The 27531-nt window shown below is 36.9% G+C and overlaps 2 protein-coding genes across 2 annotated transcripts in view; one reads left to right on the top strand and one right to left on the bottom strand.

Moving 5' to 3' along the window:
• Nucleotides 1–370: 370 nt before the first annotated feature.
• drd7 (dopamine receptor D7) lies at nt 371–1799 on the bottom strand. The gene has a single exon (XM_073841185.1). The coding sequence runs from the start codon at nt 1715–1717 to the stop codon at nt 371–373; it is 1347 nt and encodes a 448-aa protein (XP_073697286.1). The 5' UTR covers nt 1718–1799.
• A 1601-nt stretch (nt 1800–3400) lies between these two features.
• loxl2b (lysyl oxidase-like 2b) overlaps nt 3401–27531 on the top strand; it is a 31755-nt gene continuing 7624 nt past the window's right edge. Inside the window, exons 1-8 of the mRNA XM_073839593.1 lie at nt 3401–3500; nt 5326–5683; nt 6287–6462; nt 19160–19371; nt 22827–23043; nt 25211–25394; nt 27100–27257; nt 27356–27523. Coding sequence (XP_073695694.1) covers nt 5356–5683; nt 6287–6462; nt 19160–19371; nt 22827–23043; nt 25211–25394; nt 27100–27257; nt 27356–27523 — 1443 coding nt within the window. The 5' untranslated portion in view covers nt 3401–3500; nt 5326–5355. The remainder of the gene's footprint in view (nt 3501–5325; nt 5684–6286; nt 6463–19159; nt 19372–22826; nt 23044–25210; nt 25395–27099; nt 27258–27355; nt 27524–27531) is intronic.

Genomic DNA, 27531 nt, shown 5'->3' with positions numbered 1-27531 from the left:
AAGAAGGAAAACAACCTGTCAGTCTGTCAGTGATTTTGCCTTTTTAAAAATAAGTAGAGGACATTTCAAAGTCAGCTGTTATTCATTTTCAGTAAAGTAAACAAAAGCCTTCAAGATGACAGACATATGATTATTATTTCCTCCATTTAACATTAAAAAGAGCATTATATGATAAAATAAATGTAAAGTGGAATCTCTCTATATATATCTCACGGTGAGTGACCTTTTGAATGATTCATGAGAGGAGTAATGTAGAAACAGCGCTCAAAAACAGTTCTCTAAGCCAATTCAATTACTCATAGTCTTAAGTTTGTTTAATACATAAAAGCATAATTATTTTCAAAACACACCACCCAAACATATTTATAGATCACAATATTCCAGAGATAGGAGATTCACTTTCATTGTGAGCCACGTGTTCGAGAGACATTAACTCATCTTCTTTTGTAAATGGTATGATTTTATCCAATGATAGTTCTGTTTCTCCATGACTTAGCATAGCAGGCCTTTCCCCATATGCAAAGTTACATTCAGTCTCATAAGGGACTTCATCCATCTGTGACACTGTATCAAAGCACACGTCTTTATCACTTTCCTCCCTGACAGCATGCGGATGCAGACAGGGGTGACCAAAGAGGTGAACATCTCGAAGGTTGGTGGAGTCACGGTGGTACGACACCAGCTCGTTGCTGAAGTCAACCGTTTGAACTGTATTCCGAGAGCACAATTTTGCACATCCCAAGAGACTGGAGAAAGCCTTGCGGAATTCTGCATTAAATGCATAAACTACAGGATTCAAGGTAGAGTTGGCCCACCCACACCACACAAACACATCAAAAGTTGTCTTATTGACACATGGGATCTGCCCGGCGTTGTGTAGGCCAGGGTCACAAAATGGCACCATGCAGTTGAGGATGAAGAAAGGGAGCCAACAGCAGACAAACACACCCATGATCATTGACAGAGTCTTCAGGACTTTGGTTTCCCTCTTAAATGAGCTTTTTAACTTCTCTTCAGGTGCTTTACTGCAGCTCTTGCAGGACTGAAGATGCTTAATGGTGCACTCTTGCATTGATATCCTTCGGATCTGCCTTTGAGCTATGAGGAAGATACGAGTGTAAGTGACAATCATTATGGAGACAGGGATGTAGAAGCTGATTAGAGATGAAGTGATGGCGTAAGTGCGGTTTAAACTGGCATCGCATTTTTCAGCCATTTCTCCCAGGTCTTCTTTATGGCGGAGACTCTTGTGCCAACTCAGCTGCACAGGAATGAATGAGATCAGAACAGAGAGCGTCCACACCACTCCAATCATGACAAATGCCACTCTTCTTGTCATTTTTTGCTCATAGCTCAATGGGATAGCAATTGCCCAGTAACGATCCACACTTATGATGCACAGGTTAAGAATGGAGGCAGTGGAGCACATGATGTCAAAGGCTATCCATACTTCACAGAAACCGCCGAACGGCCAGAAACCCACAATCTCAGCGGCTGCCTTCCATGGCATTACAAGAGAGGCAACTAAGAGATCTGAGACAGCCAAAGACACTACAAACACGTACGCCACTTTGGAGCGCAGATGACGGAAGCGTACCACTGCGGTGCACACCAGAGCATTCCCTAGAAAGGTGGAGAGCACAAAAATGAAAAGCAGACAAGCAGTCGTGGAGCGAGTTATTAGCTCTGAGACATATCCTTCAGTCTGGTTTACCATCTTCCGGGATGTCCCTGTTACCCTGGCTGCAACTTGAAAAATTAAGTCTTTTGATCAAGCATCCATTCTTCGGGGTATATTTGCAGGCAGTATAATATCCAAAGACTTCAGGAATTCATCCATTAATGAGAGAGTTTGCCTGCAATAACTGAACATTTCTGAAACCTTCCCTCCCTCCTTCAACCAGAGAAGTGTGAGAGAATACAGTGCAGAGGGTGAGACTAATGATCTTGGAAGTAGGACTAGGGGGAGGAGCCTCAGAAAATACAGGAGAGAGGGAGTATGTGACTGCTGTCATATATATAGTATGATATGTACTGAATTATTTATTTTTATATATATTTTATGTTTTCAATCACCAGGCTTTTTAGAAATAATTCTAATATGTAAAGACAAACAAATACAGAAAGTGGAAAATCATGTTTCTCAAGGCACATCTGCTATCTGACTAGTGAATCCTAATTAGTATTTATGGATTAATTTACAGTTCGGTTCTCCCCTTAAATGCACCGTTATCCACAAGATGGCAGTATACGTACATTAATATCACTCAGGAATACAGTCAGCGGTTCTGGTGATGGATGGGAGGTCCGACTCGTTTTGACGAAACGATTCCTTCGAACTGTTTCAAAGTTAAAAAAAGATGTTATGTTCAGCTGTTGCTTTGCGTCATTGCGTAATTACGTCATCGATAGACCCTGATCAACTTTTATTTACTCAAATTAGTTTACAACCGTGAAAATGTATTTTTTAAAGCCAATGTTTCGTATGTGAGCCAAAAAGGCATACATTTACCTTCCCTCCCCCAAAGCGCTCTCACAATTATTATTTATGTGAGCCAAAACGGCAGAATATCATACGGTTTCTGTTTCTACTGCATTATCATTATTTTATTAGTGAAGTGAAGACATATGAAGTAGGATAGAATGTATGCTATACCAAATCCCGCCAATTCACATTATCGAATTAAAAAGGATTCGTTCAAGAGCTATGAGGTTCACTATAACGACGACATTTGTCTTACTGTGATACATTAGTCGCAGCCGAAACAACAACACCAAACTACAAAAGTAGCATATTAGTGAAACTTTGTTTGCCTTCCCTCCTTCTCCACCAGTCACCCAAAACGCTCTCATAATTGTTTTTGGTATGTGAGCCAAAACGGCAGAATATCATACCTACTATTTCTATTTCTACTGTATTTTACATGGCAGGAATATTAAGACATCGATATTAAGATGGAATGCATGCTATGCCGAATTCCGCCACGAATCAAAAATAATCATTCTGTCCTGTTTGTGAACCGTTTCAACGGATTCACTGACAAGATCGGATTAAAAACGATTCGTTCAAAAATCGAACACAGCTGAGGTTCACTAACGGTATTTGTCTTAGGCTATTGTAACATTAGTCACAACCTAAAGCAACCACACCAGCCTAAATAAGTAGCCTACTATTAGTGAAACTTAGTTTGTTTTCCCTCCTCCAGTCACCCAAAGTGCTCTCACAATTATTCTTCTTGGTTTAAAACAAGCGACTTCTTTTAGGCACGTACATAATGTCTGTTTCCTCCAAAAAATCCAGTTATGTGGGGGTCCATGAGGCCACCAGCCCACAGTGGTGGGCGTGAGGGGGCAGTTCAACAAGGCGTAACTTTGGTTCGACTTCCCTGAAATTGTAGGAGATCAACCAGTGAAAGTTTAGGGGATGTGCAACAGCTGAGAGAAGCAGAGATTCACATTCGGAGGAGTATTCTACTGTGAAACTTGCACTCGCAGCAAAAGTAAGCTAACAACTGCATCTGCTTTGCTTTATTAAGCTATAGTCATATATTTTGCTTTTTTCGTAGAAAATAATAAGAGTTGTATTGAATATTTTGTTTTAAAATATGTAACCTGAAATTCTGGTTTTACAATACAGCACAGAACGGTTTCCTTGTAAGATGGAAGACAGAAAAATCAATGCTTCGAATGGTTACTCATGACGTCATGCTCGAGACAGTCTATAGGATGCAAGTACAAGCAGTTTATGTCTAAATGAGAGAATAAAAGTAGTGCCATGGTGTTGATTTATGTGATTGGATCGACATCCTCTTTACAGTGTTCATGATTAATGTACAGCCTCTGCAAAAGTGTGCATTTGCTTTTAGTTTAAGTAGAACACTGGGTTATTGTGTTTAGGTTGTATTACACAGGGCTGTGACCCTTTGACATGTAAACCCTTGTTTCCTGTCAGAATCTTATTCATGGTAGTCAGGGGACTTGCTGTCTGGAAGTACAAAATACTAACAGACAGAACCAGGTCTTCAGGGCAGGAATGTGAGGCAGTTCCAAAACTGTTGATGGCACAGAGCAATAGGTCTTGTCCAGGCAAACAAACTTAGATACTAAATACATTTCTGAACAAGCAACCTAAATTTACTTTAGGCCAAGCATATTTTTAAAAAAAACTGCCATATTAGTCTGCTATAGAGCAGAAAGTTTTGGCTAGTTCATTTACATTTCTGGGGTCCTGTCTGTTTGCCACATGCATTTTGGACAATGCATCCTGAAGATAGATTCTGAAAGATTTATTTATGCTTGTGTAATTAAAACATTTTGTTTTAGGTTAGGTTACAGGCTTCACCATTCTGATGTATTTTAGACAAAAACCTCTTGAATGTGTTTGAGAAAGTGAGCAGAAGCCTTAAAAAGTGCTTTTGTAAAAGTGCCTCTTTTATCTTGGAGTGGCAATCTTAAGGGAGCCCTTGGAAGCATGTTACTTTTTTCTTTTTAGACAGATGCTTACATGCCAGTGGGTACTGGAGAACCTAAAAGTCTTGAAGATTCAGTCTATTAATAACTTTTTCTCTGCACAGTGGGGTTCAAATGTCCCTAGCGTGTATTTAGCTTTTTAAATGTAATACTTTTATTAACAATTTTTCTTGTCAAATTATATTATTAGCGTTAGAATTAGAGGTAACTGAATTGGAAAAACAGCACTGCACATGCCTGTGCAAAAACCAATGAGCCATGTTATATATTTGAAAATGCTAAACATTCGGTGTATTTCCATGTTTAAATTAGATTTTAAAAGCCAGATTTTCTAATTGAATTTTGCACTCTACTGTGTATAAAGTGCCCCCCACCCTCCAGTTAGGAAACCAATTACCTTATCAACTCATGCTTACCATACTTCTATCAGCACATTCTCTTGTGCCACTGAAAGAGAATATCTAACATCCCAGTCAAAGTGTCATCTGACCAACTTTTATGCTCAGTTAAACTCTATTTTCTGATAAGAACATGATCTTTTCATTGATATTCAAAGTGAATATTATATTTTTCTGCTTAGGTCGTGACTAATATAGAGGAATAATATGCTGCAATGTGGACTAAACAAGTCTCTATCCTCATTATTGCAGTCTTTGATGTGGACTGATTTAGTAACGGATGAGAATTCACATGCTATTCTCCTTGAGCTCATGACTTTCAGTGCTTTTGATTACAAAAGTACAGATAAATAGCCAGCTGGAAATCTCAAAATGCATGAATCATGTCTGTTAGCATCAATAATGTCTTTCTGTGATACTTCCATTGCTTCACTTTACACTTTTTTTTTTATTGCAGGCCATAAAAACCTTCTGAGCCTCTATCATTATGCTGGCCCTCTGGTCTGTGTTATTTGTACTATTGTGCGTATGGAGATCCAGTCACGCACAGTATGAGCACATGGGTTACCAAGACCCTGCACAGGACCTTTATACTGCTCCAGAGCTTCCTAAAGATATACCCAGGATACAGCTACGTCTGGCAGGAGAGAAACGCAAGCACAATGAAGGGCGTGTTGAGGTCTTCTATGAAGGGGAGTGGGGCACTGTGTGTGATGATGATTTCACCATTCATGCAGCTCAAGTTGTATGCAGAGAACTGGGTTATGTGGAAGCTGTCTCCTGGTCTCCTTCATCTAAATATGGGAAGGGAGAAGGTAAGCTAGTGTTCAGAATAATATAATGTGAAACTGATGCATTTTTCAGCCTCAAGCCATGTAAGACAAGTTTGTTTTTTCAGAACAGATTTGGAAACATTTTGCTTGCTTACCAATTAAGTGAACGGGTGCCATCAGAGGGACAGTCCAAATAGCTGATAAAAGCATCACAATAATCCAGAGTTGTGTGGATGTTTTATCAGCTGTTTACAGATGGCACCCATTCACTGCAAAGGATTCATTGGTGAGCATGTAATGTGAGTAATGTAATACTAAATTTATCCATATCTGTTCAATGGAGAAACAAACTCATCAACATTTTGGAAGGCCTGACGTGTGTAAATTTGAACAAATGTTCATTTTTGGATGAGCCTTTCTATTGATAGTACAAGTTAGTACAAGATGTCCACGTATACATTTTTGATTTCAGTATATACAGTAGTTTTAAATGGACCAGCACTAAAAATGAATTTTTAAAAGTACAACATCTCATGTATAATAAGTATGAAAAAAATTGTGAATGTCAGTAATGTTCAGTAATTTGTCTTTATAGACAATTGATGACTTCTAGAATATTTATGCACTGACTTCCTGTGTTTTTAGGTCGTATCTGGTTTGACAACGTACACTGCAAGGGGACTGAGAAGAGCTTGGCCCAGTGTGAGTCTAATGGCATAGGCGTGTCTGATTGTAAGCATACTGAGGATGTCGGGGTGGTTTGCAGCGACAAGAGAATCCCAGGATTCAAGTTTATTAACACCCTTACCAACAATGTCAATGTAAGTCAATTCACTACAGATGTGTTTCTTCTGTTATTGTCTAAAACTATTCAGCGGCTTCATGTCCTTTTTAATTTCTGAGGCAAATAGATCTTAAATGCAACTTCCAAATAACACAAATAAATATTTTTACAATTATGTTCCACAATTACTGACGTCCAAAATTAATAGTGCCCCATTTTAAGGCCAAACTATGTCATTTAGTGATGTGTGTGCATGGGTGGTTAGGGGAATCTGGCCAAAATTTGACAAAATATTACCTTGTTAAACCAACACAACCAGTTTTAGCATTTAATGAAAAATGTATTATTTGTGATCCTAGACCACAAAACCAGTTTTAAAGGGGTCATCAGATGCTCATTTCCACAAGTTCATATGATTCTTTAGGGTCTTAATGAAAAGTCTCTAATATACTTTGGTTAAAAATTCTCAACAGTAGTGTAAAAACACCCTTTTACCTTGTCAGCTCTGCAAATATCAGCTCATTTTATTGCATGGGCCCTTTAAATGCAAATGAGCTCTGCTCGCCCCGCCCCTCTCTGCTGAGGGATTACGAGCTGTAATGTTTACTTTAGCCGCATTTAACCACGTTAAGCTGCATTTAGCCGCGTTTATCGGCGAAACTTGCCAATAAGCACATTATTAAGAAAGGCCACTTGCAAAGATGCATAAAAAACCTTTTTATGCACTTCTGCTATGGGTGAAGCTGCATCATGAATGATTCACACGAACATAGATGCATATGTAGATCGAGATCGGCGATTTCCTTTTAAAAACCAAAGTAACGTTTTCCTCAGCCTCTCAAGCGGCTCAGATGTCGGGAGTAAATGACGACTGCTATGTTCATTATTACATCCAACAACAGAACACCTCAATCGCTCAATTAGAGTCTTCCTCTGCACCTGAGTCGACACAATGGCGATCATATTCGGACTGTTTCAGCTCAGTGAGGGCGGGTCTAAGGTAAGACGCTCATGTCAATCAACTGTGTTTCGTCACACTGACAAGAAGCTGAGAATGACCTGATTTTAAAAAGGGGATATTACTTTTAAACATTAAAAAATACCACTGGGTGGATTTTTATCATTGTAGGGTGGTTGTGTACACAAACTGCCAACACACATGAATGTTCAAACAACATGTAAAAGTTAGTTTTGCATCCGATGACCCCTTTAAGTAGCACAAGTATATTTATAGCAATAGCCAAAAATACATTATTTGGGTCAAAATTATCGATTTTTCTTTTATGCTAAAAATCATTAGGATATTAAGTAAAGATCATGTTTCATGAACATATTTTATACATTTCCAGCCATAAATATATCAAAACGAAATTTTGATTAGTAATATGCATTGCTAAGAACTCCATTTGGACAACTTTAAAGGCATTTTTTTCAATATTTAGATTTTTTCACACCCTCAAATTCCAGATTTTCAAATAGTTGTATTTCGGCCAAATATTGTCCTATCCTAACAAACCATGCATCAATTGAAAGCTTATTTATTCAGATGATATATACATTTTACATATATCCACAATTTGACATTTATCAAGTGTCAGCCTTTTGTGAAAATGACTTGCATACTAGGATATCTTTTTTAGGTGCAACAAGCCTCTGATTTACAAAATACACTGTAAAATGCAGAAATAAAGTGCAGTTTAGCCTTGAGGTGTTTAGTCCTGATGGTGTAAGCAAAAGAATACACAGAGGACTTAACTGATGCAGGATTATCGGCCTAAAATATAATAATATATAATAAAATATAATAATATTCTGGAATAGCAACAGCAAATGTGTTAATAATGTGTGATTTGGATTCAATTCATAATTCATAATAAGGTCTCATTGGCAGTCAACTTCTCTATTGGGGCACAGGTGCAGCTTTTTACTGCAGGCCCCCCATTAAATTGTTTTCCAGGCAGAGGAAACTAAAGTGCAGTACACCACTAAAACTATTTTTTTCCTTTGATCACTTTTCCAATTGCTCGATGCATTCTTTTCCATCTGTTTTCTCACCCAGAGCTAAGTGGAATGTTCAAACGCCTTTTTGACATTTTTTTTTTCGCTACCCAGATTTATGCTACTTGGATTTATTAATTTCACTTCTGTGTCCAGTTAGAGTAATAACAGGATTTGTCCCATCCTCTGTCTCTTTCCACACACAAGCTGCTCAGACCCGACAGTGTCATCTTGAAAGAATGCATGAAGTATGCAGAGAAATATTTTATGATATGCGCTCTTGTAAACAAAGATAAGTGTAATTCCAGCCTTATGATAAAACACAGACTCTAAAAGATGTGACAAATAAGATTTAGAAAACTCTGATTGTTATTCTTAGTGTAAAGCCAAATGGAAACCTTAATGAATGCCCATCTTAGCATTCATCACCACTCTAATTTGCAGCAAGAAAAATATACACATGCAGTTTTCAGAAAGATACTTATTGTGTCTGAATTTTATTTCATACTGTTATCGTCTTTTCCAAAAGAATAGGGAATTTATGAGTCAAGCAGGGTCTAGGGGGAAGTCTAGAAGGCTTAGATCAGCTTCTATTTGGTAGTCTCCAGCTGAGAAACCTGGAGAGAAAGCCAGAGTCAGCTTTTCCATCTACTGATAGCCTGCACGGGCTCCACATTAAGGCAGTTAAATCACAGGGAGGTTTACCATAATGCCGGCCACATTCAAGTCATCTGGGAATGTTCATAGGCAGCCCACTGTGGCCTTCATCGGGTTAAAATGGGAAAAATGATGTAATGTATGAGTGTAGTGCAGAAATGGTATATGTGGAGGAGAGTCCAAAGTTGAGACTTCAAAAGAAAACGCAGACAGGCCTTGGTAGGGGGGGATACATGAACATCACATTTTCCAGGTAGTGGTATGGAACAACTGTTGTCATAAAAAGTGTGATTTTTTTACAGTATACGTAATAATATGCTGATCCACTTTATCAGATGTATTGATCTAATTATCTTGTCAAGTTATTATAGACCCAAATCCTGATCAAATATACGATGTACTTTACTTTAATATTTACATGTCTCAAATATCCAGTGACCCTGGTGAACATCCGGTAATCATGGCATTACATGACTTGTTTAATGTGAATGAACAAGATGTTCTTCCTGTTTAGAAAGAAACTTAAGTTGTTAGCTCTTTACTCTATTTAATTAACTTAATCCTCCTAAATACCAGAAAAAAAGTTTGGTGAATTTAGCATTGTTTAGTATGTCATTACATGCTTAGAGCATAAGAAAGCAAAATTACATTTTTTAAAGAATAATATTTTATTCATATGTTATGCTATGTCCTCTGTAGAGGACACCGGGACTTTAAAAATTCCTGTTAAATTTTTTTTATAAAAAGACATAAATACACATGAAAAAGCAAAAAATCACCAATCAAGTTTTATTTTTTATACCAAACTTTATATAAAGCTGAATAATTGGAATGATTTGATATATGATTTTTCTTTATGCAAAATGTGTGTAAAATGGCCATAGATGGGGTTTCCCATTGTACAGTAGAGGTCAAAAGTTTACACCCCCCTTTCAGAATCTGCAAAATGTTAATTATTTTGCCAAAATAAGAGGGATCATACAAAATGCATGACATTGTTTATTTAGTACTGACCTGAATAAGATATTTCACATAAAAGATGTTCACATATAGTCCACAAGAGAAAATAGTTCAAAAGTTTACATCCACTTGATACTTAATACAGTGTTCTTGCCTGAATGATCCACAGCTGTTTTTTTTTTTTTTGTTTAGTGATAGTTCTTCATAAGTCCCTTGTTTGTCCTGAACAATTAAACTGCCTGCTGTTCTTCAAAAATATCCTTCAGGTCCCACAAATTCTTTGGTTTTTCAGAATTTTTGGCGTATTTGAACCCTTTCCAGCAATGACTGTATGATTTTGAGATTCATCTTTTCACACTGAGGACAACTGAGGGACTCATATGCAACTATTACAGAAGGTTCAAACGCACAATGATGCTCCAGAAGGAAAAACTATGCATTAAGGGGGTGAAAACTTTTTGAATTTGCAGCTCAGGGTAAATGTAACTTATTTTGTCTTCTGGAAAACATGTAACTATCTTCTGTAGCCCCGAGGGCAGTACTAAAAGAAAAAAAAATATGATATTTAGGCAGAATAAAAAAATATATACACGTTTCCATTCTGTTCAAAAGTTTTTACTCCTGGCTCTTAATGCATTGTTTTTCCTTCTGGCACATCAGTGAGTGTTTCAACCTTCTATAATAGTTGAATATGAGTCCCTCAGTTGTTCTCACTGTGAAAAGATGGATCTCTAAATCATACAGTCATTTTTGGAAAGTGTTCAAATAAAGAAAAATGCTGGAAAACAGAAGAAGTTGTGAGACCTGAAGGGTTTTTCTGAAAAACAGCAGGCAGATTAACTGCTTAGAACTCATGAACAACTATCACTAAACAAAAAAAGGAACACAGTATTAAGATTCAAGGGGATGTAAACTTTTGAACTGTTTTTTTTTTTTTTTTATAAATTCAACTATTATTTTCTTTTGTGGACTATATGTAAACATCTTTTATGTGAACCATCTTACTCAGGTAAGCCCTGTATAAAAACAGGACCAATGCACTCGTCCACCATTATCATGGAAGAGTGGGACACGCAGAAGCAGCTGGAAGCCTGTAACATGCAGATATGTGTTATGCAATACTTTAATTACAATCACAGGGAGTTTGTGCCTTTAAGAGGTACTACAAAGTTCAGGGGAAGTTGCATTATTTATTTGCTGAAGAGTTGACGACTGTGTTTCTTTCAGCTCTAGAAGATTATAGAGCATTCACAGTGAAAATAAAATCTTAGATGGGCTCAATATGACATTGAAAGATGCATTTTTAAGGTTAAATGCGTGTTAGAAATCATTTACAACAGCTGATGGTCACCACCACTTCGTCTCAGACAGATGTTGCTGATCAGCTCGGAAAACACTCAGCCATTATTTTTCTAGTGACTAATATATTCCTCATCCCTGAAGTCTGGCCCAGCATGTACAATCATTCTTACTCTACAGTCTACAGGTTCCATGAAGTCAATTTTCATGGTGTTTATTTATCTGCCTCTCCCCCCTTCAAGTTAAATACTTTAGGGAAATGACACACATTAAACCGGATGTTTATCTCTATAAAGTAGCAAGCTTAATTTCTGGCAATGAAAATCAAACCACAGCTAATGTGACCAGCAGTGTCATTTACAGTGGGAAGAGTTGTTCTTTCAGTCTTAAGCCTAGCCTTCAATACTTCGTCCTACATTCAGTGTAGCAGGCGTCTTGTGGTTTTTGTAGTACATTTTGCTTTTGACCCAAGTGGAAAACATTTTTTACATTCCTGAGGATTCCAAGATTTCTGTAGATGTAAAAGTTTCCTTGAAAACCGACACCAATGTTCAATGTTGTTTTTTACTCAGAGTTCTTGTAGGAGACTGTTAGGTCGGAATTAACTGCTCAGACTTGCAGTCAGAAAAAGACTAAAAAGCCAATTAAACATGGGCACCAGATCAGTGGAATGGACCATGCTACTCTAATCTTGCTATTTTGGGAAACGAGATAATCATCACTTGTGCTTTGGCTCTCAGTCTGTCTAACAAGACAAGCCAAGGCAGTTGTCCAGCAAAGTCTGAGTGTTGTTTGTTAACTGTTGTCGACCTAGACTGTTTGAAAAGCTCAGTAACAGACAAGTGCATGTAAAAACTATGAGCGCTTTGTTAACACACTGTTCTGTTATAAGTTGGGGGAGGGAAACTGGTAATGGGAAATGGGCTCCATCTGTAGAGAAGGCATTCTTTAACATGTCTTTGCAAAGAGTTGAAAAAACCTAACAAACAATAGCCATCTTTTAACAAGGACATCATGTTCAGTGTACAGAAAGATGAATGTTATACGGTGGAGTCTTTTGTGCTTTTTTTGTTTCAACAATGCCTTTGTTTCCATCCATTTAGCTTGTGACAATAATATTTGCCACTTGTACTCCCTTTATGGATTTTTAGAGATTCATTAAATGTTTTTTCTTCAGTAAAGTTATTCAAAGTGGTTACAGATGTTAATAAAATCATCACTGCAAGTTTTTTTATGTTAAAGTTGTAAATTTAAAAATTGACACGTTGCTTTTTTTTTGAATGACAATTGTGGAATAGTCTTATGTTATTTTTATTCTGTTTAGTTGTGGAGAACATGCTCTCTCACTCTTTTTCTCGTTTAAATGGAAAACAATGTGGGCTGTGTGACATTTTCTTTTTCACAATCTGTCTACCGGCCAGTGGAAGAATGCCTGTCAGTTCACCACTTGCGCCTCTGACTCCTTCTCCTGTATGAGCAGTAGGAGGGTTCTCTTTTTTCTTTTTGAAAGACAGACCGGCCTCCTGAGACGCTGACTTACATCCACAGAAGGACAAGCCCTCACAAATCGATATCCCAGCTGCTGTATTTTTCTTTCCTAGCTGCAAAATCCCCTCCTCTTCCAGTTACCATGGAAGCCAGCCACACGTGTTTAGGAAATCTTTTTCTTCCTCTTTTGTGCTAATAAATCACACATCAGGTGTGTTTTTTCTCCCAACCTGCTTTGAAACCTTCCACATTGCCTGTTTAGAAAAGAGTTAATTGAAACCCCGTGTAGCACAGATATGTGCACTGGTCTTTGAGCTCGCTTCTCAAAAAATGGAAAAACTCATTTATCAAGACTACAAAGTTACTTTGTTAGAACACATGGAAAATCATATTTTATTATCCGTCAAACAATGTGTTATGTAACATATTTAAAAATTCATGATGCTGTGTTGGGATGATTGCTGTGTTTGGATGGTTGCCTTTGTTGCCTTCATATGCAGTTTTAGCTGGTATTTTCCTGTACCTTTTTTATTTTAGCCTTTGATGGGAGTGCTTTGTTGCATCACACTGTAGCTTAGATAACAAAAACTGTTTATGAAAAGTTAACTTGGTTTTGCGCCAAGTCACGGAGGCCACTTCTATATTTTGATGTTTTTTGCAGACCACAGAGTCCAATTTAGATTTTGGAAACGCACAGTTCTTCATTAAATCCGTTCAATCTGCAGCTGTAACCGCTTGGTCAGAAAAAAGACCAAAAAGATCATTCCATTCACAAAAAAAAAAAAAATGCCTTTCTCTTGATTTACATGATAACCATTTCTTGTTTTTGAGTGTCTGGTTGTTTGGTTGTTCAGTTGTCTGTGTTCGCCTCTGGATATTTAAAATACATAATAGTTTTTAGGTCATATGAATCAACGTTTGTCATTTTAGAGTTCTATCCAAAATATATCCAGGTTGGAATAAACCCACATAATTGCACTGCTTGCATTTCCAGTGTGGCAAAGTAAGGATGCCCTTTTTCTCTGCCACATATTCATCCACTACCGCATTTTCATTCCTAGTTCGAAATTTCTGACTTAAGCTTCCATTGCTTGCTTAGTTTTTTTTTTTTCATGAAAAACACCTCCCTCTTTCCTGGTTTATGTTGTCAGGGGGATCAAAGGAAAGAGTCTCCCAATGGTGACCACTTCTTGAAATGTTCTACTACACATTTCATGAAACATTATGTTTGACAGCAATGGTTCTTCAAACTTTTTCAGACAGGAGCCCTTTTATGCCTGACCACTGATAAGTCATTATTTTTTTCAGGTTACACTTTATTTTAAGGTGTCCTTGTTACAGTGTAATTATACATTGAAGTACTGAGTAATATTAATTAAATACATATACTTAATATATGGTTAGGGTTAGGATTAGGGTTTGGTTTAAGGTTACTTGCATGTAATCATGTATAATTAATTGTTATTAAGTACATGTAGTGTCTGTACACAAGGTCACCTTAAAATAAAGTATTATCTTTTTTTTAAGTTTAATTTGACTTAAATTGTGTAACAGACCATGAAAGACAACTTTAGCATCTTTAACTTTGATTAAAGTTAACTTTAATTCTCTGTTTTTAACACCTGTACTACTGCTCAAGAGTTTGGGGTCGGTACGTTTTTGTTGTTGTTGATGTTAGCTAATGTCTCTTATGCTTACCAATGCTGCGTTAATTTAATAACAAATACAGTAAAAACTGTAATATTGTGAAATATAAAGTTTTTCTATTTTAATATATTTTAGTTGTTTTAAATTATTTTTTTGTAATTTATTCCTGTGATGGTAAATCTGATTTCTATGTTTAAAGTCTTCAATATCACCTGAGCCTTTAAAAATGTATTTGATATGCAGATTAATATGCTTATTAAAATTTATTTAATAAGACGTATATCAATGTTGAAAACAGACGTGCTGCTTAATATTTTGGTGGATACCGTGCTAATTTTTTTAGGATTCTGAGATGAATAGAAAGTTCAACAGAACAGCATTTATTTGAAATAGAAATGTTTTGTAACATTATAAATGTCTTTACTGTCAAATTAATGCATCCGTGCTGAATAAACATTTCAAAATATGTTTAAAAACAAAAATCTTACGGATCCCAAACTTTTGAATGGTAGTGTATTTAAAGGGATAGTTCACCCAAAAATGAAAATGCTGTCATTAATTACCCTCATGTCATTCCAAACCCGTAAAACCAAATTAAGCTATTTTTGATGAAATCCAAGAGCTTTCTGACTCTGCACAGACAGCAACAAAATTGAAACGTTCAAGGGCCAGAAAGGTAGTAAGGACAGGACAATCTTTAGTAACATAATAGTGACATCAGAATACTTTTTGTGCACAATGAAAACAAAAGTAATGATTTTATTCAACAATTTCTTCCATGTCAGTCTTCGACGCGTTCATAAGAGTGCCATGACATGTGTGTGGTGATGCTGACGCAAGAGCTGGCTTTCTGATGTAGAACCTGGATGTGCTGTGCCTTGTTTAGCAGATGAAGATGGACTCATAAATCATAAAACAGTCCTCGTAAACATGTCTGAAGATTTCGACAGAGAGGATGACTTGCAATTTTGCCCAGACTTACTTATTTGAACTAGAATATAGAGAGATTGACATTATACGTCAGAACGCTGGCTCCTGATTGTGTGTCGAAGATTGTCATGGAAGAGAAGAAATTGTTGAATAAAGTAATTTTTTTGTGCACAGAAAGTATTCTTGTAGCTTCATAAAATTAAAGTTGAACCACTGATGTCAAATAGACTATTGGAACAATGTCCTTACTACCTTTTTGGGCTTTGAACATGGTAGCTGTGTTGCTGTCTATACTGGGTCAAAAAGCTCTTGTATTTCATCAAAAATATCTTAATTTGTGTTTCGAAGATAAATGAAGGTCTTAGGGGTTTGGAACGACATGAGTTTGAATAATTAATAACAGAATTTTCATTTTTTGGTGAACTATCCCTTTAATATAATTTTAAACATATTTCACAAATATCAGGTCAAATGATTTTTGACAGACCTCCACTGTTGAAGACTCTTGTTATACAGTATAAGTTACATGAGGCAATGGAATGTTTAGGACACTCTATTTGCTGAGTCTTTCAAAACTCAACCCACATGGTTTCATAGCATAGGAATGTAGATCTACTGCTAAAGCTCATCATGTAGTCTTAGAGTCTACTGAAATGATTTAGGTTCATTCCTTCTGACACATTTACAGTTCATGTAGGCCTAGATACGTCTTAGAAGAATTTGGTGTTAGTCTATATAGTAAATGATTAATATATAAATGGTATGAACTGCATTTAGATGCTATTATCTACAGTATCTCACAAAAGTGAGTACACCCCTCACATTTCAGCAACCATTTTAGCATATCTTCTTAGGGGACAATATTATAAAAAAATAAACTTGGATATATATATTTGGATAAACTTGGATATATTTTAGAGTAGTCAATGTGCAGCTTGTATAGCAGTATAGATTTACTGTCCCCTAAAATTACTTAACATACAGCCATTACTGTCAAAATAGCTGGCAACAAAAGTGGGTTCACCCTAATTGAACATACTTGGCCACTCCATCACCTTCCTCAGCAAGGCAGTTGTCATTTTGGTGGTGTGTTTGGAGTTATTATCATGTTGGAAAACTGCCGTTCGGCCTAGTTATTGGAAGGAAGGCATCGTGTTCTGCTTGAGAATGTACAGTACATAATGGAATCCATGTTTCCCTCAATGAACTGCAGCTCCCCAGTACCAGCAGCACTCATGCAGCCCCAAACCATGATGCTACCACCACCATGCTTGACTGCAGGCAAGACACAATTTTCTTGGTACTCCTCACCAGGGCATCGCCACACATGCTGGACACAATCTGAGCCAAACAAGTTTATCTTATAGTCTCATCAGACCACAGGCCATGGTTCCAGCAATTCATGCTGATGGACAGGTTGTCTTCAGCAAACTGTTTGCGGGCTTTCTTGTGAGCCAGCTTCAGATGAGGCTTCCTTCTGGGACGATAGTATACCTATGCAAACTGACTTGTTGCAGTGTGCAGCGTATGGTCTGAGCACTTACAAGCTGCAACCTTTAAAGCAATGCTGGCAGCACTCATGCATCTGTTTTTTGATGCCGGGTTCTGCACCTGACTCACAGAACGAGCACTCAGCTTTGTTAATCGACCCTTGCAAGGCCTGTTCCGAATGGAACCCATCTTGGAATACCTCTATATGACCCTGACCACTGTAGTGTAACACAGTTTCAGGGTGTTACTGAACCTCTAATAGCCTTGGCCATCTTTGTGGAGAGCAACAATTCTAATTCTTATATCCTCAGAGAGTTCTTTGCCATAAGATGCCATGTTGAGCATCCAGTAGTCAGTATGAGAGAATTGTACTTAAAGCACCAAACTGCTCTATAACAAGATACACAATTTTGTATGGTCCTGTCAAACAGACAAAAACATAAACATGATGAATAGGACATGAGGCTTTGCATGGTTAAACAACATATTGCTGTTCTCACTTAGGGTGTACTTACTTTTGTTGCCAGCTGTTTTGACAATAATGGCTGTATGTTGAGTTATTTTCAGAGGACAGTAAATCTATACTGCTAAACAAGCTCCACATTGACTACTCGAAAATATATCCAAGTTTCATTTCTATAGTTTTGTCCCTTGAGAAGATATACTAAAATGGTTGCTGAAATGTGAGGGGTGTACTCACTTTTGTGAGATACTGTACATCTAATGTCATATGATAAAGTACCATCATTCAGTGTTGCATAAGATGTTCTCCATGTGCTTCAATTTTCCAGACTCTCTAGTAGGGGTGTGCAAAGCAGCCGGTATTTGTATCTGTATTTGTATTTGTTGAGGGGGGAAAAGTTTTTGTATTTGTATTTGTATTCGAGTAAAATTCAAAATAGGCATAAAAATAATGAGTGACGGGAAGCTATGCTAAGGTTAACTAGCCTATAGCCTACATCTTGCTGTCTGCAAAAGACAGAGTAACTTAAACGTACCATATAAGCAGCCGTTCACGTTGTGCCTAAAAACGCGTGGAAAGCGCTTGGCGCGCCGCTTTCTCCTTCTTTCCAAAGTGCTCTGCAGCTTGCTCTCGTGGCGTCTGCCGTTGCTAAGCGCGGCATACTGAAAAGTTGACATGTTTTTATCTGGATGCGGCGCGGACACGCCTGGAAAAAACAAGCGAGTCGCGACCGCGTCGCTTCCATTATGACCGCGCATACCGCGCGTCTACATTTGAAATAACAAACTTGAGCGTGAAAAAGACGCTACATGTGAACGGCCCCTAATAGAATAATCTCCCGATCAAACTCTGCTTCCCGAGAGTTATAAACTGCCTCCGGAGCCCAGTTAAGGTACAAAAATCTTTTCAACAAAAATAGTGATGCAGTGAAGTCTTTTTTCACTCAGCCGAGTCTTCTCTGTTGCTGCGTGGATCAGTCTGTGTCAGTCACCTCTTTTACCCCCACCCCCCGACTCCTGAATGTCACTCACCCACTCACTCACTCATGCGGGCATGCACTGCGGTCTCGAGGAAATGCAGCTTTTTTGATATAAAGTTTTTCTTGTTCCCGAATACAAATATTTTTTTAAGTATTTGTTCGAAATAAGTATTTGTAAAAAACATGCTATTTGTGCCTTTCCGAATACCGTATTCGGGTTCGGTTCCACCCCTACTCTCTAGTAAATTTGTGGGAAGAATTTGTACCACACACTTTTGCCTGATTATCAAGGTGTCTAGGATTATTTGATGTGAGCTTGAAAGCAGTAACCTCTTCTTTGCCTTTTCATCCATCTACTATATACGTCAGAACCCATTAAATTCATTTTTACAGTCTGGCTACAGATGTGAATTGTAGTTGGCTTAAGGGTAAACACGGCTGGAAGTTTTTTCAGGGCTGGAGCAGGTCAACAAGCCCTGCTGATAGGATGTTTATAATGAAGTGAAGCACTGTAAAACCGGTTAAGTTTTATAGTATCTGTGGTTAAAGTGTCCAGTTAAGAGTTTCACAACCTGGGTGCATTCAATAATGCTGACGTAGAACAAATGGAAACTTTACGCTATTCAGAGGGAACCTTATTATATATATGAAAATGGAGCCTTAATAGAGTAACCCTACAGAGAGGACAAAACATGTCTAATACGTCTGGCCTGCAGTTAGTCACTCTGCAATTATTTTCATTGCTAATACAAGAATCATTGTATGTCATAAATTAGTTTTGCAATAACAAACCATCAATACATGTCTTCTTTCGCCCATTAGAGTCTGAACATACAAGTGGAGGATGTTCGTATACGCCCCATCCTGTCATCATATCGTAAGCGCATCCCAGTGACAGAGGGCTACGTGGAGGTGAAGGATGGAGGCAAGTGGAAGCAGATTTGTGATGACGAGTGGACTCACATGAACAGCAGGGTCATCTGTGGCATGTTCGGCTTTCCTGGAGACAAGCGATACAACATCCGTGTGTACAAGTGAGTTCTCAGTTTCCCTTCAGTTGAGATGTCTTTTGCGCACATTTTTTTAAACAAAAAACAAAAGTAACTTGACCGTAGAAAAATGTAGAATTGTCCCCTTGTGATAATAAATATCTTACTCCATTCAACTCCCACTACAGCAAAATGGAAACTTAGTGCACATGGAGTCAGTCATAGATCCAGGGACCCCTGGGGGTCCTTAAAGGTACTAGAGGGGCTCTGTGAGTTTATATATGAAACATATACATTTTTTTTTAGTTTTGTAGACAAGTGTGAACCAACAGTGGAAGGATACTTTGGAAATGTAATAGGATACAGATTGCAAGTTAGCCTATTTAAAATGTACTAGTGCAACTATTTAAGTTACTTCATTAAAGTAATGTAACTGATTACATTTTATTTATTTATTTTATATTATTTTACATTTATTTTATAATTAAATTATGTAATTCCATCCACTGGTTATCTAGTATAAGAATGTATATTTTATTTCATTTATTTTGATTTATTTAATTCATGATGATGGACTGGATATAAAAGGAAAATTATTCTAAAGTACTAAAAAGCAGGATATTATGACAACGTTTTAGTGCCATGTTAAAAAAAAATCCAAGATTACGAGATTGAAGTTGAAATATTTCGAGAATAAAGTCAAAATTATTATAATAAAGAGGAAATGATTCGCGAATAAAGTAAAAATGACCAGAATAAAGTCTAAATGTTTCGAGAACAAAGTCAAAATATTTTAAGAATAAAGTCAAAATTATGAGAATTAATTTGTAGCAATTACGAGATTACATAAAAATAAATAATAATTAAAATAATATTTTAAGAGTATATTCTAGTGTATTGCGCATGCAAATGGCCCGAATTGGGAGCACTGAGAGATATTCCGAAGTCTCAGCTTTCAAAATCTGTCAGTTTTGCATCGAAATACAAACTATATGTCAAACAAATAAACATTATATTCATTATTTGTGGCTGGCATGCTACAAATAATGAATGGAACACGTTTAATATTATTTCCAATCATTTACTTTATTATACCGTGAATAAAACAGCTTGTGAATAGTCACTTATATACCTCAAAAAAGACAACAGTATAATTTATGTTAACGAGTTGGAGTCCACTTCAACCTTTAGAATGTTTTATTGTTGTTTTTAATTAAATACATGTGAGGAATGAAAGATTGGATGGAATCTTTTACAAAGAAAACAGTATAATTTAATGAAATGAATGTCTCATTGTAAACGGAAAAACAATTGATTCACATGAATACAGCGATCTGTCCTACCACATTAAAGAGTGTGAAAAACACTTTATTGCAAGGCACTTGTTTTTATTTCGCTATAAAACTGACAGATTTTGAAAGCTGAGACTTTGTTTTATATTAAAAGTACCAAAAGCACAAAGCTTATTGCTATTAGTCTTGGGTGGGTGGCGCATTACAAATAGGCCTAATGAATGCAATCAAAGATGTGAAATATTATTTACAAGCATACTGTCCCTTCGAGTACAACACATGGTATGATTTCTGCTAATAATCCCACATTTATTCAAATAAATTCCGGTGGCCTGGCAACTTCTCCCGGTGCTCTCAATCTGGGCCATTTGCATGCACAGGCTATTATAAAAAATAAAATATTATAACTTTATTTGCTTTAATTTAATTCTCGTAATCTCGAGTTTATTCTCAAAATACTTCAACTTTATTCACGAAACATTTTGACGTTATTCTCATAATTTCGATTTTTATTTTCGTAAATTTGACTTTATTCTTGTCATTTCGATTTAATTCTCGAAATATTTCCATTACTATTTTAATAGTGTTTCTACATGTAGCTGTAGCTTTTTTTCTTAAAAATGTGAGTATATTTCTTTTTGGACAATACTGTAGAACGTTATACTAGAGCTTTTGTTGTTCACCTTTTCCAATTTATGCTTACATTAAACATTTTTATTTATTAAAAAAAATTTAACTAAAACATCCATTATCCAATTTTCTATCTTGCTTAAATCCAAGCCATATTGATTATCGTAGTGTAAAAAGCCTGACACTTTCATACCATAACAGTCATTTTTGGTTTGACAGATATAAATCTTAATCTGTTAGCTTTTGGTAGGAAGCCTCAAAGAAAATACCCTCCATGGAAATAACAAAACAGACATGCTGCTTTTCCATCAGCACTGGTCAGAGAAACCACCGGTTACCGCTCAAGCAAGTCTAGGCAAATGAACCTTATTTAAATCACATCACGAGGGATGTTTCTAGCGAGACTTTCCTTGCAGATAAATCTCTGCAGTACTCCCAATAAATAAGAAAATCTGCACAGGGCAACTCAAACTTTTACAAACGATTGCATTCCATACTGTTTTCGTAATGTATGACTCAAGAGTTGCATAAATCTTCATGAGCACTTTCATAACTATGTGAAAATCACCTCTAAAATGTCTAGTTAGTAATTATTCTGCTATATGAGAAAGCACATAGGCACAATGGAAATTAAAACTTTATAGCTTATTGTATGATCTCAGATTCTTCTACGTGCTTCCCCGCACATCGAGTGCCTTATGAAATGTGCAGGCGCTGTCTGTTTTTTTAAATCGGTGCTTGATGTTGGGGGGAGGGGGAACACGTAGCCAAAGGCTGTAGTTTTTTCAGCGTGGAGCCAAAATGGGCTTCTCTTCAACTACCTCTGTCTGCCCTGTGGCTTTAAACTGTGCTTTCATAAGAAAACTTGGACTATCCTTTCAGAGGACCATGCATGAATGGCTCCTGCAAATAATACGGCTCTTTCCCTGGCTGGGACAAGCAGACAATGTTCTCAAGATGATAAAGCACCGGCGTGGAAGTATAACAGCTTTTCCTACAGCTGTTCCCACAAACAATATAAATAAACTGGCTGGTTATATGCTCAAGCTTTTGTAACAAAACTTTTTTCCATCTTTAGATCAAATCTGTGAATTAAATGCTATGTCTAGCATTTCTTTTGTATACCAAAGCCTTTGTGTGTGTGTGTGTGTGTGTGTTAGTGTCCACATTTGTTTTCCCAATAGATTTTGCAGTAGGGATCTGAAACAGACTTTGGAGCAATTCCAGTGTGACACGTTCTCTGAGTCTAAACAAAAAACAAATGTGGATTGTGTGTTTTTTTCTGAATGATGGCCAGTATGCGTCTGACAGGGAACTGTAATCATCATGGCACTTCACATGAAGCTTGTTAAATATTATGTTTGTAGGATGAGCACCATTTTTCCTCTAGGAATATATGACGTCACTTCTGCAGCGCTTCATCTTTTTACAGTTCAATATGTATCAAATCTTTAACGCAGTCATAATTCATTTACTAGCCATATTATGACTAGAATCTTCCATTTGGGCCTATGCATGGGTTTTGTGTGAGTTATGTTTATTCAGTTTAATTCTTAAATTCTCTTGCTTTTTTCTCAGGATGTTTGCCCGCCGGAGAAAGCCAACATACTGGGACTACTCCATAAATTGCACCGGAAATGAAGCTCATTTGTCTAGCTGTAAGCTGGGCCACACGCTCGCCATCAAAGCTAATAGCACGTGTGAGCAGGGCACTCCAGTGGTAGTCAGCTGCGTCCCTGGCAGAGCTTTCTCCCCGACTCCCATGGCAGGATACAGGAAGGCCTTCAGACAGGAGGTAAAGCCAGATTATGCATTTCTTCCAAAAATAAGAGAAGCCACATGTCTACATGAGGTATTGCTTTGTGGTGAACTTCTGACTCTCACCTTTAAGGAGACCGTTAAGTATGGAACAGAGCTCAGCTCCATTTATCTTCATGGTGATAGTGAATCTAGATTAACTGGTTACTTTACTTGTATGGCGAAAGTGGCAGTTTCCGAGTTCAGTATTTTAAGTTGCCGCAAACTGTGATTATACGAATACTAATGTTAGAGAGCGAAGAATAACCGAAGGATATTTTTGAAACTCTAAAGCACTGTGATGACAGACATTTCAGCCAAAAATGACATCACTCTTTCCAAATTATATATTTAAGTAGTCCTTGTGGTAGCTTGCCTGTTGCATACCATTCAGCGAGGTCAGTGAGTTCATTAATGATGCAGATCTGCACTATTGAAGTGTCTGCTATGTATTCCCGAAAGATTTCCTGCAGAATGTATACATTCATTTTATGGATAAAATTAAGATTAAGGATTATGAAATATTGCACAGCTAAATTTTAGCAATTAGTAATATTTAAAAAAAATAATAATAATAATACTTAATACTATTCAGCAAGAATATACACTACCAGACAAAAGTTTTTTAACAGTAAGATTTTTAATGTTTTTAACATTCTCTTCTGCCCACCAAGCCTGCATTTATTTGAACAAAAGTACAGCAAAAACAGTACAATTTTGAACTATTAAAACTATTTAAAGTCCCATATTGTCAAAATTGAAATTTCCTGGCTTTTTTCATGATAACTGTGGTCTAGGGGCTATGTAACTATCATGAGTTTCAAAACAGACAATCCACAGTAAACTGCACACAGCCTGTTTAAAGTAGCTGTTCATTTTCACAAGCCGCTGTGACTTCCGTAAAAATGTGACGTCCAATCTACAGTCAACGCCTTCAGTCACCACCCCAGCACCAACCACCGACCCACCCTCCTTTTGTGAAACCCTGACAACATCTGTCCATTCCATTGCTGAACAACAACAACACAAAAACAAGTCGAGAAAACCCTGTTCAGTCGATAGATGTCGAACCTACATCATTGCAGAGACTTCCGAACAACATTAATATAAGAGACCAGAGGCACGTCAACTTCAGCCTCATTCACAGAGCCATTCCGGAAAATACACGGATAATGTGTCCCATGATTTGTTTCCGGAATTGTTTAATTTGGTCACAGTTGTGGTTGGCCTGGCTGTGCGTCACTCAGAAAACAACAGGCCAATCAGAAGACAGGCTCATGAATATTAATTAGATGGGCCAAAATCGACCTGTTTTTGACAGAGCTCTTAAAAAAGGAGCTGTAAAAATATATTGAGATGGATTTTGGCACTTATACCGCAAATATATATTCTTAAGGACATCAACAACTAAAATAAACCTCCAGAAATGTGTACAATATGGGACCTTTAAAATAACGGGTTTCAATTTAAATATATTTTAAAATGTAATTTATTCCTGTGATTTCAAAGCAAAATTTTTGGCATCATTACTCCAGTCACATGATCCTTCAGAAATCATTCTAATATTCTGATTCGCTGCCCAAAAACATTTTTTATTATTACTATTATTTTGTTGAAAATGATTTCCGATAAATGCTGATCTTTGGATCTTTCTATTCATCAAAGAATCCTGAAAAAAAGTACTCAAAATATTAGAATGATTTCTAAAGGATCATGTGACACTGAAGACTGCAGTACTGATGCTGAAAATTTTGATCACAGGAATGAATTCAATTTTTAAATATATTCAAATAGAAAGCAGTTATTTTAAATAGTAAAAAAAAAAAATCACAATATTACTGCTTTTGCTATATTTTGGATCAAATAAATGCAGACTTGGTGAGCAGAAGAGAATTCTTTAAAAAAAAAACATTAAAAATCTTACTGTTCAAAAACTTTTTACTGGTAGTGTATTCAATTGATCAAAAGTGACAGTAAATTAATTTATAATGTTACAGCATCAGAGAATCTAGAAAACAATGTACCATGGTTTCCACAAAAATATTAACAAGCACTACTGTTTGTGGAAGAAAAATGGATTTATCAAGTTTTGTAATAAATCGGTTATAACCAAAGAATTTCAGTTCTTCCGCTAAGAGGATTATTCTCTTCCTCTTGATTCACAGCAACCCCTGGTGCGTCTCAGAGGTGGCGCTGTAGTTGGAGAGGGACGTGTGGAGGTGTTGAAAAACGGAGAATGGGGCACGATCTGTGATGACAACTGGAATCTCATGGCAGCTACTGTGGTGTGTCGTGAGCTTGGATTTGGGAGTGCCAAAGAGGCTCTTTCTGGAGGTCAACTTGGACAAGGTGCATATGATAAGAAAGTTTTAGAAAGGACATTACATCCTCCCTGGCTTCTGTGTATTCCCTTTTTTAAGTATTCATAGCACAAGGTGCTCTAGGGAAATAGGGGAATAAAATTGATACATTGCTTGTCATAATGAAAGTAATTTCCATCAGTGTGTTCACTGCAGACACTATCTATCTAGCACACCTTTATTTTGCAACTTGAATAAAACTGCTTTTATGACTCTGGGGGGTCTGGGATGGGGTGTGGGAGGAAAAAAATGAATTAAAATGTTTCTCTTCTACACTGGTGTTTTACTGCCACATAAATAAATGAATGCCAAGTTCTGTCATGAAACTCTAGAATGCGCAGACTGACGGATCCTTTACTGATGACATTCACAGTGTTAAATTACTTGGCACAAGCTGATTGGTTCATGTTGTATATGCAGGCAATAATCTTGCTGCTTTACATTTAAATGACTAGTTAGCATCCACAAAAGCATTTTGCAGCATGCTTTCAGAGTTCCTCTGAAACCCTCCACCTCCCCAGTTCCACCTGTATAGATCTCCTACAGGTTATTATATATGCTATTTGTGCAGCAGCAGTATGTCTTACATACTCATATCACTGTATATGCGTATGTATTGGCAGTAGCAAGTTCCAGTAGCCTTGTAGCAGCAGCAGTAATTTACAACAACAGCAATATCCAACAGCAGCAGCAATTCAGCAGTGTAGAAGATCTATTCCGCCAAGACCAAATACATTAATATTGTCATATCCATTACCACGCTAAAATCTTCAAAGAGTTGTCATGATAGAAATAGACAGATTACGAGAATAAAGTCGTAGCAATAAAAGTTTAAAGTAAAAATATTTTGAGAATAAAGTCAGAATAGTTACAAAATTTATGTAGTTTTTTTATGTGGCATTAAACGCTGTCATACTGTTCACCTTTGACATTACAGATCATGTTTTCAGATAATATTTACATCTTTTTTTGGCTTTAGTACAATATAAATATAAGCAATTTAAAAGCCAGTGTATAAAGGGGTCATGAACTGAAATGATTGGGTAACATCTTTGCATATGAAACAAGTATTACATGTGGAAATCTTTTATGTTTTTACTATTAGTAGAAAACAAGTTTAAAGTATGTTTTTATACTACATTGACCTTTCATGTATAAAAATTAGGGAAATTTTGTTTTTCCATATTGTATTAACATGGTTCTTGAAAAATTTATAGATGACTTTATATGTTATGAAAGGTGTCCCCATAGGGGGAGCATCATGTTAAGAGGTATTCAGACCCCTGGCCTAATTAATTAATATATTAATGCAATGATTAATACATACAACATAGTGTATCTGAATGTAAAAGGTGTTTGGTTTTGTCAAATTGCATGGTTCCATGTTTGTTTAGGTTTAAAGTGTAGTTTTAGGTCACTAATCTATAGTTGTCCTAAAAATTATCCTAACAGTATATGGTAGATCAAGGCCATATGGATTGATAGGTTTAAACTGAAAATATAAATTCTTAATTTCTTTAATACTTTAATACAATTACTATTTAAAGTAATACACTACAATACTTGTGATACATTGTTTTTCCCCCTATGATACCATCATTACATCTGTGTTTAAAGGTATGACTCTTGTCAGGCTTTCCTGTTTGACCTACAGGAAGTTATTATTTATGGGTGTGTCTCCATGTATTTTCCAGGAATGGGTCCTGTACATATGAATGAAGTTCAGTGTTCTGGCTTTGAGAAGTCTGTCACAGAGTGCCCCTTCAATATGGACAAAGACTCTGAAGGCTGTAGCCATGAGGAAGACGCAGGCGTTAGGTGCAATGTTCCTGCCATGGGCTTCCAACAGAGGGTGAGAACTGCATCTGTGGTAGCTTTAAATAACTAAATATTGAAATGTGTTTTTACTGTCATACCATAACATGGCCACTGTGCTCTTCATTATTACAGCTGCGTTTGAGTGGAGGTCGTAACCCCTTTGAAGGCCGTGTGGAGGTTTTAATGGAGCGCAACGGTTCTCTGGTATGGGGGACTGTGTGCGGTGAGGGCTGGGGCACTATGGAGGCCATGGTGGTCTGCAGACAACTGGGCCTGGGCTTTGCAAGCCATGCTTTCCAGGTATGTTT

Source organism: Garra rufa, chromosome 5, assembly GCF_049309525.1.
Source record: "Garra rufa chromosome 5, GarRuf1.0, whole genome shotgun sequence".
In the NCBI taxonomy this organism is placed as follows: Eukaryota; Metazoa; Chordata; class Actinopteri; order Cypriniformes; family Cyprinidae; genus Garra; species Garra rufa.
The sequence above is the reverse complement of the archived record's forward strand: the minus strand, read 5'-3'. Positions and strand labels throughout refer to the sequence as shown.